At 29.9% G+C, this 17,561-nt stretch overlaps 1 protein-coding gene across 1 annotated transcript; it reads left to right on the top strand.

Annotated features, from left to right (window-relative positions):
* The first annotated feature begins 633 nt into the window (after nucleotides 1-633).
* Nucleotides 634-2,859, top strand: LOC132715914 (uncharacterized). The gene has a single exon (XM_060699028.1). It carries the CDS (start codon nucleotides 634-636, stop codon nucleotides 2,857-2,859), a length of 2,226 nt encoding a protein of 741 aa, XP_060555011.1.
* Nucleotides 2,860-17,561: the final 14,702 nt, after the last annotated feature.

The raw sequence follows: 17,561 nt of genomic DNA, 5'->3' as shown, positions 1-17,561 counted from the left end.
GTTTTCATTTCATAGTGGTAAATTGTTAAAGGATTTGTATTTATGATCAATGATGTATAGCGTTTATAATTATCTAGAAACTGCTAGAAATGATTGATGTATTTGTTCTGTTGAATTCTATAGTAGTTTAGAATATACTAGTAATTTCATCTAGTATAATCTTTGATGGTATATATTGTAAGTATTTTGTCAATGTTCATTCAATCATCGATTCATTCTAAAAGGTAAAAGTATTCTGAAACGTATTATAAAAAAAGTATTCTTAAAAGTGTGTTAAAAGTTTATAATTGTAAAGTGTAAAGTTGTTAAAGGTAAAAGAGGATTAAAAATAAAAGTGAAATAAGACAACTGGATTGTTGTGCTATGTTAAAAGCATTGATAAAAGATAGTGTGAAAAAGAATATATTCCAGTGAGATGATTTAGAACCAGGATTTATAAAAAACACAATTATTGCTCTCCCACAACAGAAACTAAAGGACACCTATAAAAGATCATCACATTGATTGGCGCCGGAACCCGATCCTAGCTGCAAAAAAAAGAAAAAAAAGAAAAAGGACGAAAAAAAGAACGAAAGAAAAAAGAAAGAAAGAGAAAGAAAGAATAAATAAAAGAAAATATACATAGTCGACAAGATGGAGAGTGCACAGTATTTAAAGTCAGTTCGCACACATTATCTCAATATATTAAAGAAAGAAATATTATGTGGGAAAGATATACTTAAAGAAGATATGTGTTATACAGACTCAAAACAGTTAGGAATGAGAGTTAATAAGTGTTTGAAGAAACTACAAGAGTATTCCACAAAGCTTCAAGACCAGTCTGCAAAGTTAGCTTCAATTGTCGGGGAAAAGGAACCAGAATTTATTGAAAGCATTGCAGATGAAACTTGCGAAATATGTGATGAATCATTTGACATATGTTGTTCTCTGCAACAGCTCGAGCAGGAAGCATTGGATTCGACAAAGGTCAAAAGTCAATCACAAGAAGATCAAATAAAGATGACATCCACGCAAGAAGATATGCAGAAAATGTTTGAACTCCAAATGAAATTACAGGAACAATTTTTTGAAAGACAAGCCGAAATGAAGTATGGACAATCAACCAGTTTTAAACTACCAAAAATAGACATTATGCCATTTAATGGTAATAAGCTTAAATGGACAGAATTTTGGGATTCGTTCGAGAGTGCAGTCGATAACAATAGCAATATTCCAAATATTGAAAAATTCAATTATTTAAGAAACAAGCTTACAGGTGAAGCACGGAGTTCAATAGAAGGACTTACCTTATCGAATGACAATTATAAAGTGGCACTAAAGATTTTACATGCCAGGTACGGAAATAAACAAGAAATTATTGATTTGCACTACAACGCTTTAATGGATTTACCTCCCGCACAAAACAACACCTACAGTTTAAGGACTTTTATTGACAAAATAGAAATACATATGCGCAGTTTGGAAGTTCTAGAAGAGGAGTTAAACCAAAAAGTCTTTGTTTCCATGATCAGAAAAAAATTGCCCCAAGAAGTTCTTTTACAAATGGAACTTTTGAAGGAACCAAAATATGAATGGACCGTGCATTGCCTACGAGATGTGCTAGAGCGATACATTGAAGCATTGGAGAAAACAAAAAACATTCATCAAAATCCACTGAAAAGATCAGAATATATAACAGATAAAAATAGTCAATATCGCGACCAAAAGACAGCTTCATATGGATTATCAGCCAGACCAAAATTATCCAAGGAAATGTCAATGAAGTGTGCATTTTGCAATAACACACATTGGAGTGATGAATGTCAAAAATTCAAAACAATTGATGAAAGACAAAGACAATTGAAAGGTTGTTGCTTTAAATGTTTAAAAGAAGGACATTATTCATCAGATTGCAAAACAACAAAGACATGCGTATATTGTGGACAAAAGGATATTCACCATCGAAGCCTATGCCCAAAACGTTTCTTAAGAAAGGCTGTGCATGAAAGTATTAATTTGGCAGAGGAAGAAAGTTATCCATCAACAAAGCAAGAAGATACAGATGCAGGACAGACTGAAAATGTTTTATTGACAGTTAAAGAAACAGTGCAAATGCAAACAGCACAAACAGAGTTGAAACAACCAAACAGCAGAGATAGTGTTAAAACGAGGTTGCTTCTTGATTGCGGATCACAAAGGACTTACATTACACAACAGATGGCAAACAAACTGGGACTTGTACATGAAAATGATCAGGAAATAAGAGTGGTAACTTTTGCAAGTGATAAAACCAAAGTAATTAAAACTAAAACTACAAAGGTTGATGTTAAACTTAGTGATGGGACATATATGACTATTACAGCAAATATAGTTCCAAGAATTACAGCCACAATTCAACGACAACCTGTAACAATATCTGACAAGGAACACTTTAGAAATTTAACACAATACATAAAGCTCGCTGATACAGTTCCGACACATGTTGAATCAGACACAGTAGAATTACTTATTGGAAATGACTTCTATCTAGAATTTGTGTTACACGAAAAGATCAAGGTTCAGCAAGGACTTTACCTTCTAGCATCTAAATTAGGCTGGATTCTTACAGGGCGCTCAGAAACAGGCGATTTAACCAAATCTTCAGATTTAAACATGCTTATAATGACAGAGGAAAATTACAAAACATTTGGAGTATTAAGAAGCATAGACAACTCATTACAGAGGAAACCTGATCTAGATGATTTCTGGAACCTTGAATTTATTGGAATAACAAACAAAAATGATGCTAAGAGGGTTGATGCAGATGTGTTGGAACGTTTTAAAGAAACACTAAAGAAAGGAAAATGGAAGATATCAAGTAAAATTGCCTTGGAAAGATGAAGGATGAATTCGGCCAAGGACAAAGAACAAGTTAAGAAAAGAGAAATACCTTTAAAGATAAACAGCAGCAAAAGCAAGGTGGACTATTAAAGCTCACTTATGAACGACTAAACATTTAAACAGTCTATTATTAGAAATGGTCTTTTTACTGTTACTACTTTGTTTAGGGGGAGGGTCGCTTACATGCGAAATTTTGTATATTTATGTAAATCTTATTTGTCATAAAATATGTTAATGACAATTTACATTACATTATGTATTTTGTATAATTGTTGTAAAAATACTTATACATATTTTTTGTTTAGGCGGGAATGTCGCGAATGATCGCGATTATCTCTTTTTGTTATTATTTGAATAGGGATTAGGATTATAAATGTATTTGGTTTTTCATTTCATAGTGGTAAATTGTTAAAGGACTTGTATTTATGATCAATGATGTATAACGTTTATAATTATCTAGAAATTGCTAGAAATGATTGATGTATTTGTTCTGTTGAATTCTATAGTAGTTTAGAATATACTAGTAATTCCATCTAGTATAATCTTTGATGGTATATATTGTAAGTATTTTGTCAATGTTAATTCAATCATTGATTCGTTCTAAAAGGTAAAAGTATTCTGAAAAGTATTATAAAAAAGTATTCTTAAAAGTGTGTTAAAAGTTGATTATTGTAAAGTGTAAAGTTGTTAAAGGTAAAAGAGGATTAAAAATAAAAGTGAAATAAGACAACTGGATCGTTGTGCTTAGCATAAAACATTGATAAAAGATACTGTGAAAAGGATTATATTCCAGTGTGATGATTTAGAACCAGGATTTATAAAATACACAATTATTGCTCTCCCACAACATAAACTAAAAGAAACCTATAAAAGATCATCACATCCATTGTAAATAAACTTTTTGCAAAATATCACTCCGTTTGTCCGGAATAATTATTCAAATTGTTAAAATAACCAAAAATTGAAAAGCGTTGATAAGGGATAAGTAGCACAAAATACGATTTAAAATTGTTCCTAATTATATTTATTTACTATCTTTATCATATATGTCTTTTTGAAGTGCCCCATCTAATCTATGCAAGAAATACATTTTTCATGATTTTAGGTTTTCAGACCTCAGTAGAGTTTCTTTAAAGTAGATGGTAACAATGGTCAACATTGGTTGTGTGCAACTCTCTACGGCTAAGGTTAAGATCGCATTGACAGGTCAAATGCAAGATAAATTTGTTTTTATTATCATTCCTTGTACCTACAGAACAACACATGTCTGATTGGTTTGAGGAACTGAAATATGAAAGAAGATCGTCCAACTCCTGTACAAAAGAGAACAAAAAGAGTAACTTGATACCATCGAATAATATTTTCAATATACATGTAATTATGCCAGCTTTAAATTTTGGTTTTATTTTGATAGTTTTCGTCAATAAGGGGAGGGAACGTGTAGGCGAACTATAGCTAAAACAATCACTTTGATCTGATTAATGTTACGGATATTTCCTTTTCTTTTATGTGTTTATATTATTTCAAGTTATTCTGATTTTGTCATCCGTCTATATATTGTGTTTCACATTCCCAGTGCACCTGTGCCAACACTAGTTTTAACAAGGGAGAATATAGAAGTATGATATTTATACCAATATTCTTGTTAACAATATGAAAAAAAAAAGTAGAGGTATTGTTATAGTCAGGTCGGCGTTGCCGTTGCCGTTGCCATTGCCGTTGCCGTTCCCGTCCACAAACTTGTACCTGGATCATAACTTTTTAATTTCTTGGTGTATTGTCTTCATACTTGGCCACAACAACCCTTGGGACAAGACCTTTCAGTAGACCACACTAACATTGACCTTCATCCATAAATGACCTTGACCTTCAAGGTTAAAAGTCCAATTTTTGCTTGTTCATGCTGTTATTGGCTGTAACTTTGTTATTTTTGAATGGATTGTCTTCAAACTTGAACATAATAATCTTCAAGGATATCCCTTAAAAATAACCCGCCAGACCTTGACCTTCACTCATAAATGACCTTGACTTTGAAGGTCAAATTATTGAAATTTTCATTTTTTTGGCTATTATTGGCTGTAACTTTGTTATTTTTGAATGGATTGTCTTCAAACTTGAACATAATTATCTTCAGGGATATCCCTTAAAAATAACTAGACAGACCTTGACTTTCACTCATAAATGACCTTGACTTTGAAGGTCAAATTATTGAAATTTTCATTTTTTTGGCTATAATTGGCTGTAACTTTGTTATTTTTGAATGAATTGTCTTGAAACTTGAACATAATAATCTTCAAAGATAACTGTTAAAAATATACCGAAAGACCTTGACCTTCACTCATTAATGACATTGTGTTTGAAGGTCAAATTATTGAAATTTTCATTGTTTTGGCGGTAACTGACTGTAACTTTGCTATTATTGAAGGGATCAACTTCATATTATAACAGAACATTCTTAAGGACCAGACCTCGTTGTTTATCAAACCCAAATTTGCTTGGGCTCTTTAATGACCTTGACCTTGAAGGTTAAATTACTGAATTTTCTCAGATTTGTGCATTAAATGACCATAATTATATATTTATTGGTGTGTGTGTGTGTGTATATATATATTTACAACAACAACAAGAATTGCGTCATTGTTTCTATTTATAGAAATTGCGTCATTGTTGCTATTTTTAGAAATTGCGTCATTGTTTCCATTTTTAGAAATTGCGTCATTGTTGCTATTTTTAGAAATTTCGTCATTGTTGCTATTTTTAGAAATTGCGCCATTGTTTCTATTTTTAGAAATTGCGTCATTGTTGCTATTTATAGAAATTGCGTCATTGTTGCTATTTATAGAAATTGCGTCATTGTTGCTATTTTTAGAAATTGCGTCATTGTTGCTATTTTTAGAAATTGCGTCATTGTTGCTATTTTTAGAAATTGCGTCATGTTGCTATTTTTAGAAATTGCGCAATGTTTCTATTCATATATATATACAAAATATCAAACAAAACTAATGTTACAAGACAGACCAACTAAATTTATAAAAAGGAAACGTTAAGATATGTTCAAACCTTTCCATGTTTCCGTTTAGAAAAAGTAAAAAGTCGAGCGTTGCCCCCGCCCGGCGGTGGCTCTTGTCTTTTTTAATAGTATGCCATTTAACCATTTAAATATCAGTTTTATATACCGGTATTCAGATTTAAATTTAACTGCTCCCGTCATTTTCTTTTAAATCGCATAACTGTAACACTAATTCGTGATATTTTATATCTTTCAATTTAATACATTAGATTTTCTGGCGTTGTTTCTCCTCATCATAATTTGAATTACCTTTAGGATTTGACTTTATGTTTTATACAGAGAATTCAATTTAAAAACAATAAAACAATGTTTGAAATTGTGTAGCTTGGTAAGAACAGACTCTATGTCTATTCATTCAGTGCCAGACAACACAATTTTCTGCTTTTTACAAATAACGGATTTTATAAAAGTTCCCCGTCACGTAAATATTTGCTGAGCTTGCCGGAAGTTTACCTACACTTATCTTTAAACACTTTTTCTCGTTTGATCAATTGTTTTGTCAGTCCCATACCGAATAAATGTCAAATTGTTAAAATCGATCAATAAATATCAACGTAACAATATAAATAACAAAAATCAGTGACACATTTAAGTATCATAAAAGAATGAATAAAGCTGACTTGCCAAATACAGAAAGTGCAAATTTTACTACTACAGCATTAAATAGACAATATTTATCAAGATTTACACGAAAATAATGAAAATTAACAATCTGTAATTGTCTCGCCATCTGAAAATGCAATAACTACATATGTCAGACGCTCAACTGCACCACCTTTGCTTTTTTAACGGAAATTAATACATATTAAATAGTAGACTGTCACGCAAAATGAAAATGAATAACATTAATGTGCATTGATCAGCTATAAATTAGCACAAGTAAAAAAATGACTATGGAGACGAAGAATGGTGTAGAAAAATATATAAATGAATACATTTTCTTAATATCCTGTAAAGAGTTGCCAATAACAATCAGATTCTGTTCTGAATTAAATCTGATTGGTGATATTGTAATGATGCTTTGCATGGAAAACTACATTTTCGAAGAAAAGATGTTGCAATTAAAAATTATCGAAATCCTATTTCCTTTATTATGTAATAACTCTTATAACCCTTACATGCATTGTTAAAGGCATACTAGTATAATAAAACTGGTATTTTAGATTTTTATATATTTTTATACATGAATATCTCTATAAAATTTACACGTACTTTTTGTAATCTAATGGGTCGTTATCTTATTATAATGGGCATAAACTCATATTGTATTACAAAGCATCAATACGACACTCTCCATCCAATAGATTGAACACATCTATTTGAAGGCATTGTTTGAACAAACTCTTTAAATTTTACCGAATTACAAATATAATACAATCTCGTAGACTATATGTTATTCCGATATTCAACCATGAAACCAGCACGATAATATATGCAGATTGAGATAGTGTAAACTAAAATGGGGTTTGTTTGTAATAATATCCTTTTTCTCAATACTGTTGTCATTCAGGTCCTACTAAGTAAACATATGTAAGCTATGTGTAAGCATGCACATATCAACATCAAACTGTTCTATTGATTAAACTGAAGTTGTAAAATTTTAAATTTTAAAAAGAGGACATACAGACGTTATAAACACTGAACTAATTCTAAATTTTATTTTCGTAGTGTTGCTGAAATACAATTACTGAGAACCGAATAAACAAAAATACTTAAATAATTTATATTCGTCATATCAACAATTCAACATTCTCTATTGTATATTGAAGATGTAGTACCTGTATTTATAATAAATAATACGCTCGTACTTAAAAATCGCATGCAAATTCAAAAGCCATCATGAACCAAACCAGAAATAAATAAAAAGTTACAGTTTTTAGTGTTTTAGCATAACTTAACCTCGCCACCTGTTACATAAGGGAATATGTTGAAATTCAAACCCACCGACAGAAACTAAATTTATTTATACAACATTTTGCTTGTCAACTATGTTAATAATCATAATTTCAAGTAACTGTTTTCAATGACATTTTGTCTATGTACTTATACAGGTATTATTTGTCCAGCCATTACATCATATGGTATAGTTTTTCCTTTGCACATAGGAGACAGCTTAAGTATTTCTTCTTTACTCGGTCTCAGTTGATTGATTGGCATTTATTTCCCGAAGTATGTCAATTATATGATTGCCTAATTTGACAAAAACAATAGTTATGCTATTTATTTTGTCTAATTGGGTGATTCATCTTCCGGCTACAACGCACACATTTTTCTGTATCTATTCTAGTTAAAATAGATTGTTCAGTTGTTTTAGTTGTTTCGTCTTTTTAAAGTAAACATGATACCATTATGTTATATTGTTTTCAGAAAAAGTAAGAATAATACATCAATCAACATGTTATAATCATTATTGTTTGAATATTTCTGTAACTTAAATAATAGATATATATATATATAATAAATGTACAGCAATATAAATTGTGAAACGTGTCAGTGAATAAATTATATAGAAATAATGTTATATTGCTTTCATTAAATTTATCAAAATATATGTTTTATTTGATAAACCAGCTCAAGATACATATTCAGCTCAAGATATATATTTAAAATTGTTCCTAAGTATATTTATTTACTATCTTTATCATATATGTCTTTTTGAAGTGCCCCATCTAATCTATGCAAGAAATACATTTTTCATGATTTTAGGTTTTCAGACCTCAGTAGAGTTACTTTAAAGTAGATGGTAACAATGGTCAACATTGGTTGTGTGCAACTCTCTACATGTATTGAATGTCTCTAAAATGACTAAGCAGAAATGTTCATCATTGTAACAAAGTGTGTCTCGCGCAAATCTGGGTCCCTGTGGCTAAGGTTAAGATCGCATTGACAGGTCAAATGCAAGATAAATTTGTTTTTATTATCATTCCTTGTACCTACAGAACAACACATGTCTGATTGGTTTGAGGAACTGAAATATGAAAGAAGATCGTCCAACTCCTGTACAAAAGAGAACAAAAAGAGTAACTTGATACCATCGAATAATATTTTTAATACAATTATGCCTGCTTTATTTTTTGGTTTTATTTGGATAGTTTTCGTTAATAAGGAGAGGGAACGTGTAGGCGAAATATAGCTAAAACAATCACTTTGATCAGATTAATGTTACGGATATTTCCTTTTCTTTTATGTGTTTATATTATTTCAAGTTATTCTGATTTTGTCATCCGTCTATTTATTGTGTTTCACATTTCCAGTGCACCTGTGCCAACACTTTTTTTACAAGGGAGTATATAGAAGTATGCTAGTTATACCAATATTCTTGTTAACATCTCGTTTTGAATCTTCCAAGATATGAATCGTTTTTAGCTCGACTTTTTTTTTTTTTGAAAAAAAAAGTAGAGGTATTGTTATAGTCAGATCGGCGTTGCCGTTGCCGTTGCCATTGCCGTTGCCGTTGCCGTTCCCGTCCACAAACTTGTACCTGGATCATAACTTTTTAATTTCTTGGTGTATTGTCTTCATACTTGGCCACAACAACCCTTGGGACAAGACCGTTCAGTAGACCACACTAACTTTGACCTTCATCCATAAATGACCTTGACCTTCAAGGTTAAAAGTCCAATTTTTGCTTGTTCATGCTGTTATTGGCTGTAACTTTGTTATTTTTGAATGGATTGTCTTCAAACTTGAACATAATAATCTTCAAGGATATCCCTTAAAAATAACCCGCCAGACCTTGACCTTCACTCATAAATGACCTTGACTTTGAAGGTCAAATTATTGAAATTTTCATTTTTTTGGCTATTATTGGCTGTAACTTTGTTATTTTTGAATGGATTGTCTTCAAACTTGAACATAATTATCTTCAGGGATATCCCTTAAAAATAACTAGACAGACCTTGACTTTCACTCATAAATGACCTTGACTTTGAAGGTCAAATTATTGAAATTTTCATTTTTTTTGGCTATAATTGGCTGTAACTTTGTTATTTTTGAATGAATTGTCTTGAAACTTGAACATAATAATCTTCAAAGATAACTGTTAAAAATATACCGAAAGACCTTGACCTTCACTCATTAATGACATTGTGTTTGAAGGTCAAATTATTGAAATTTTCATTGTTTTGGCGGTAACTGACTGTAACTTTGCTATTATTGAAGGGATCAACTTCATATTATAACAGAACATTCTTAAGGACCAGACCTCGTTGTTTATCAAACCCAAATTTGCTTTGGCTCTTTAATGACCTTGACCTTGAAGGTTAAATTACTGAATTTTCTCAGATTTGTGCATTAAATGACCATAATTATATATTTATTGGTGTGTGTGTGTGTGTGTGTGTGTATATATATATTTACAACAACAACAAGAATTGCGTCATTGTTTCTATTTATAGAAATTGCGTCATTGTTGCTATTTTTAGAAATTGCGTCATTGTTTCCATTTTTAGAAATTGCGTCATTGTTGCTATTTTTAGAAATTTCGTCATTGTTGCTATTTTTAGAAATTGCGCCATTGTTTCTATTTTTAGAAATTGCGTCATTGTTGCTATTTATAGAAATTGCGTCATTGTTGCTATTTATAGAAATTGCGTCATTGTTGCTATTTATAGAAATTACGTCATTGTTGCTATTTTTAGAAATTGCGTCATTGTTGCTATTTTTAGAAATTGCGTCATGTTGCTATTTTTAGAAATTGCGTAATGTTTCTATTCATATATATATACAAAATATCAAACAAAACTAATGTTACAAGACAGACCAACTAAATTTATAAAAAGGAAACGTTAAGATATGTTCAAATCTTTCCATGTTTCCGTTTAGAAAAAGTAAAAAGTCGAGCGTTGCCCCCGCCCGGCGGTGGCTCTTGTCTTTTTTAATAGTATGCCATTTAACCATTTAAATATCAGTTTTATATACCGGTATTCAGATTTAAATTTAACTGCTCCCGTCATTTTCTTTTAAATTGCATCACTGTAACACTAATTCGTGATATTTTATATCTTTCAATTTAATACATTAGATTTTCTGGCGTTGTTACTCCTCATCATAATTTGATTTACCTTTAGGATTTGACTTGATGTTTTATACAGAGAATTCAATTTAAAAACGATAAAACAATGTTTGAAAGTGTGTAGCTTGGTAAGAACCGACTCTATGTCTATTCATTCAGTGCCAGACAACACAATTTTCTGCTTTTTACAAATAACGGATTTTATAAAAATTTAATAAACATTGTTCTCCGTCACGTTAATATTTGCTGAGCTTGCCGGAAATTTACCTACACTTATTTTTAAACACTTTTTTCTCGTTTGACCAATTGTTTTGTCAGTCCCATACCGAATAAATGTCAAATTGTTAAAATCGATCGATAAATATCAACGTAACAATATAAATAACAAAAATAAGTGACAAATTTAAGTATCATAAAAGAATGAATAAAGCTGCGGTCAAAAAATACAGAAAGTGCAAGTGTTACTACTACAGCATTGAATAGACAATATTTATTAAGATTTACAAGAAGATAATGAAAATTAACAATCTGTAATTGTCTCGCCATCTGAAAATGCAATAGCGACATTTTTCAGACACTCAAGTGCACCACCTTTTCTTTTTTTAACGGAAATTAATACATATTAAATAGTGCACTGTCACGCAAAATGAAAACGAATAACATTAATGTGCATTGATCAGCTATAAATTAGCAAATGTCACGTTTTGTAAAAAAAGGTTATGGAGACGAAGAATGGTGTAGAAAAATATATAAATGAATACATTTTCTAAATATCCTGTAAAGAGTTGCCAATAACAATCAGATTCTGTTCTGAATTAAATCTGATTGGTGATATTGTAATGATGCTTTGCATGGAAAACTACATTTTCGAAGAAAAGATGTTGCAATTAAAAATTATCGAAATCCTATTTCCTTTATTATGTAATAACTCTTATAACCCTTACATGCATTGTTAAAGGCATACTAGTATAATAAAACTGGTATTTTAGATTTTTATATATTTTTATACATGAATATCTCTATAAAATTTACACGTACTTTTTGTTATCTAATGGGTCGTTATCTTATTATAATGGGCATAAACTCATATTGTATTACAAAGCATCAATACGACACTCTCCATCCAATAGATTGAACACATCTATTTGAAGGCATTGTTTGAACAAACTCTTTAAATTTTACCGAATTACAAATATAATACAATCTCGTAGACTATATGTTATTCCGATATTTCAAACCATGAAACCAGCACGATAATATATGCAGATTGAGATAGTGTAAACTAAAAATGGGGTTTGTTTGTAATAATATCCTTTTTCTCAATACTGTTGTCATTCAGGTCCTACTAAGTAAACATATGTAAGCTATGTGTAAGCATGCACATATCAACATCAAAACTGTTCTATTGATTAAACTGAAGTTGTAAAATTTTAAATTTTAAAAAAGAGGACATACAGACGTTATAAACACTGAACTAATTCTAAATTTTATTTTCGTAGTGTTGCTGAAATACAATTACTGAGAACCGAATAAACAAAAATACTTAAATAATTTATATTCGTCATATCAACAATTCAACATTCTCTATTGTATATTTGAAGATGTAGTACCTGTATTTATAATAAATAATACGCTCGTACTTAAAAAATCGCATGCAAATTCAAAAGCCATCATGAACCAAACCAGAAATAAATAAAAAAGTTTACAGTTTTTAGTGTTTTAGCATAACTTAACCTCGCCACCTGTTACATAAGGGAATATGTTGAAATTCAAACCCACCGACAGAAACTAAATTTATTTATACAACATTTTGCTTGTCAACTATGTTAATAATCATAATTTCAAGTAACTGTTTTTCAATGACATTTTGTCTATGTACTTATACAGGTATTATTTGTCCAGCCATTACATCATATGGTATAGTTTTCCTTTTGCACATAGGAGACAGCTTAAGTATTTCTTCTTTACTCGGTCTCAGTTGATTGATTGGCATTTATTTCCCGAAGTATGTCAATTATATGATTGCCTAATTTGACAAAAACAATAGTTATGCTATTTATTTTGTCTAATTGGGTGATTCATCTCCGGCTACAACGCACACATTTTTCTGTATCTATTCTAGTTAAAATAGATTGTTCAGTTGTTTAAGTTGTTTCGTCTTTTTAAAGTAAACATGATACCATTATGTTATATTGTTTTCAGAAAATGAGGAACAATACATCAATCAACATGTTTTAATCATTATTGTTTGAATATTTCTGTAGCTAAAATAATGGGTATGTATAAATAAATGTACAGCAATATAATTTTGTGAAATGTGTCAGTGAATAAATTATATAGAAATAATGTTATATTGCTTTCATTAAATTTATCAAAATGTATGTTTTATTTGATAAGCCAGCTCAAGATACATTTTCTGGTTTCGTGTTTAGATATTACCTTTAAATTTAATAAAATAATAAGCCTGATCGCATTAAGCATTTTTATATAATAGTCCCATATCAAAGAGTAACAACAGCATCAAAACACCCTTTGCTTCAATTGTAAAATTGAATGTTCAATTGTAAAAATGATTGACCTCACCGGGGTTTCATAAATTCATAATTGCTATGTAAATTTATCTCCTTAAATACGATAACGTTAGACATAATTGTTAAATTTCTACTTACATACGCCGTTTTATTCCCCAATGCGCTAATAATATTACAGTTAACTTAAGATTTTATTTCTACAAAACCCATTATTCAATCGTAAATCCCAAAGGCTCAAGTGCGATTTACACAATCATTTTTTGAGAATGAATTCTAGTCAAATTACCATGATATTATGTTGATAAAATAACATTGAGGACATGTTGACCGTAATATGTTATTTCGTAAAACAAGTAGACGCTTAAACAGAGTATCTGTAACGAATTGATCGAAAAAAATAGATGCATCGAAATGACATAGATATATATTTCTAAAATATCAAATTGATAGTTTCATTAAAAGATAATGTTACTGGTAAAGTGTCTGCTTGCGTAATTATGATAATTATTGATGTAATGATATAATTGTTAGAACATATCCATATATTTTCATTGATAATCACTTAATTTTCCTATATAAATTATACGGAATTATTTATTATTGTCTTAAGAAATTTACACATGAAAGATTTAAGCAATTAACTTAAAGTTTGGTTGAATAAGTGTTTATTACGACATATTAAGTATAATAATTTCGTTTTAAATTTTATATTGAGACGATTATACTCACATTAAAAACAAAATATATTGAACCACAAATTATCTTTGTATACTAAAACATTAACAAATACTCAATGAGCAGGAAAAAATGAGCAGTAAAAAATAGCTTAACTTGTCTATACCTTAGTCTAATGAGACCAGAACTGATTATAAGAAATATATATGTAATCAACACAGAACTATTTAATTATTTTGAAGGTTTCATTAAAAAGAAGTAGAAAGGTCCGGCATATCAATTATGCAGAAAAATTCCGCTACTTTTAAACACATTATTCATTATTCATTTCAGCACGTATTCGTAAAACGTGTCATGTTAAATAAAAAGAGTGTGTTAATGATGGCGGTAATAGACAGAGACTTAACTTCACCGAGTCAAATATACAAAATAGAAGCAAAGAAATGCAAAACAGTTAATTGGGAATAATTCATATACAGCCAGACATAAACAAATTTTTCCAATTGTGTATGAGACTAAAATTATGCAAATAGACTACATTTATATACAGCCAGACATTTATTATAATATTTATATGATAAAAGTGTTCGTATATAATGCAAAAGTACTAATATAGATGTTTTCCAATTATATAAAAGCTTTTCGCATAATTAACATTTGTTAATGACGGTATAATTACTTTATGATACATATAGGAGATGGTTGATTAAACCGTTATTTCTAATAATTTGTATTAACATACAAAGTCCAAAATATACCGAAACAATATCACCGATTAAAACTTTTCCTTCCACCCTTTGTATATATTATGCACGGGCAAATATGAATATTCTCAATAACTATCAAACATGGTATCATCTATTCATCTTATTACCCTTTTGTTTACTCAACATGGTATAACTCGATTCATTAACTTTATTTACAATAGATTTACTGCAACATTATAAAAATTGCATGTTGTCTTGTTCATTTTCTGTAGTTTCTGGTATGTAACTTTAACCGGCAATGTTTATTAGTGAAAATGGTATTTAATTTTTTGTCGTTATCAAAATCCATTATTAAAATTTGGTACAGGTTATGTAAAGAATGTACTGTTTGCGTAACTTGATAATTGGATAAAAGTCTCATCGAACGTTCAACTAACTATAGGTGATTCGCCTCATGTTACATTATTTATGGAAAAGTACGCTTTTGATTTGCAAACGTATGATCCATTACTCAGTAGCATAAACAAGTGATAAAACACTTACGTGTTCAAAATTATAAAACAGTGCTTTATGACCTAACAATATGTAATCTAACAATACCATTTTGTATATTATATAGAACATCTATCTCTATTGGAGGAAAACGTCAGACCCACATACAAATGTTATAATGCATATAAATCACCGAAATAAAACGAATTTTGAATGAATAACATGCCTTCAAATGACTTTTTTCAGTATTCCTAAAGGCCAAATGCATATCCATTGTTTTAACGACAGTAACCATTTTATGCATTTAATAAACTTAATAGGTGAAAATGATTACACGAATCACAGAGAATTAAAAGAATAAGATATAATCACAAGTATTACCGGATATATCTTACTGTTGAATGTTGCGTAGATTTGCTACGATTCATTCCAAAGATATAAACAAACCATATATTGTTAACAAAATCGTATATAATTTTGCTCATAACTGTTAGTAGACAGCGATGCCGTAGTGTGTATAATAATGTATTGTGTATAATTATGTAGATAAGAAACCTTCCACATAAACAAGTTTTGAAAGGTAACAAGTCAACAACCTCTTGGTTTAATGGTTTTCTCTATCTAAATCAATCTAATTTGCCTGGAAATATGGTTTACCAGTAGCTACACCATTGTTTTAACACCCACATGTGCTGGAAAACCATTAGCATGCCTTCTTTATGGACACCTTTATTTGATATCGTATATACGTCATTTGCCAAAGTTACTTGATAATGGTCTTATAATATACAATCCTGTTAAACGACTGCTTCGAACGTTTTTATTTTTTCTAATGCTATATTAAGAACATCAGTTGACGAATGTAAAATATTTCATATATATATTTTTGACGATGATGATTCTTATAAATTCCCTCTAGCTAGAGCAAAATACTCAAATGTAAAATAAATAACTATTAAGGTAAAAAGCAAAGAAATAGAGAATATTAAAAGTGCAAAATTCCACAAGCTCCCTATGACTTGATCAGTTTTTAATTCTATGGTTATCTAATACTGGTACAATCATGTATTGGTACCATTATGCATTTGATATTGCTAATGTATGGACAGCTAAGTCTCGGAATCGAATTATTTCATTAGAACGATAACTTTTTAAAAGGAAGACACAAAATTATGCTAAAAATCAGTTTGGTTATCTCATAACGTAGCAATTTTGTAGCGAAGTAATACATGCAAAGTTTAACTTCAACAAGAATCAAAAGGTGATCAACACGACAAGTGGGTTAGCTTTACTAGGTTTTTAGAATGTTCTTTCCGTCTGTATATAATTGTTATGTGTTCCCTATTCTAGCTAGGCCATCTGTATCTTAAGCATTATTGAGTACCATATTGTTAGTGCAAGAAGCCTTAAATTGTTTGTTTTTGTCCAACGGTAGATATTTTCGCTATTCGCCAGTTTCCATTTTATTAATCAATTTCATTTACCCTTTGGTATGTGTCGATAATTCTTATGTTTTAGGATTACAACGAATGCATGACAAAAGATGTTAAAATAATTCAACACATCGTCGGAAATGTTATAAATACAAAATAATTGTGTAATTTTACTTGTTCGATACGGGAACTGAAGACAAATTAGTTTTTTGTCAATTTCTGCATATTTTGTCATTTTGATTTCCAAATAGGTCTATATCATATCAGACTGTAATAGCGTCTGTTACTTTTCTGCATAACCTATTGTTCAATGTAGAATTTATCACAAATTCCTTGGGTTCGAGACAGTCATTTTTCATTATCATTTTGTAGAATGTTAACCTGGACATTTCAATTGAAAAAATAACTCTGAGGATATGTTAACCCAAAATTTGTTTTTATTCTAAATTTATGAAGCAGGTCTTAAACCCAATATTTTGAAATGTATTATATTTTGAATTAATGGAAAATATTGATAATTTCAATAATTAAATCGAGTTCGGACAAACTACATTGATTGTTAATCAAAGTGAATATAATATTGTTAATTATCTGCAATCGTAAGAATGATATGTTTACATGTACTATGCCTTGAGTTCCACAAAAAAGCATTTAGACAGTTTAAACTCAGTCAAGTCAAATGCTTTTTATCAATAAAAAAGTTTCTTTGTTCAAACTATTCTTAAGGAAATGTACAAACTTAAATAGAAAACATGGAGGAAGCATAAAAAGAGCATTTTA

This window comes from Ruditapes philippinarum, unplaced genomic scaffold (assembly GCF_026571515.1).
Source record: "Ruditapes philippinarum isolate M1 unplaced genomic scaffold, ASM2657151v2 ctg1112_1_1_1_1, whole genome shotgun sequence".
NCBI lineage: Eukaryota > Metazoa > Mollusca > Bivalvia > Venerida > Veneridae > Ruditapes > Ruditapes philippinarum.
This window is presented reverse-complemented; position numbering and strand designations above follow the sequence as displayed.

Excerpts from the sequence above, each read along its gene's own strand:
- LOC132715914 (XM_060699028.1), top strand. The coding sequence starts at position 634 with ATGGAGAGTGCACAGTATTTAAAGTCAGTTCGCACACATTATCTCAAT.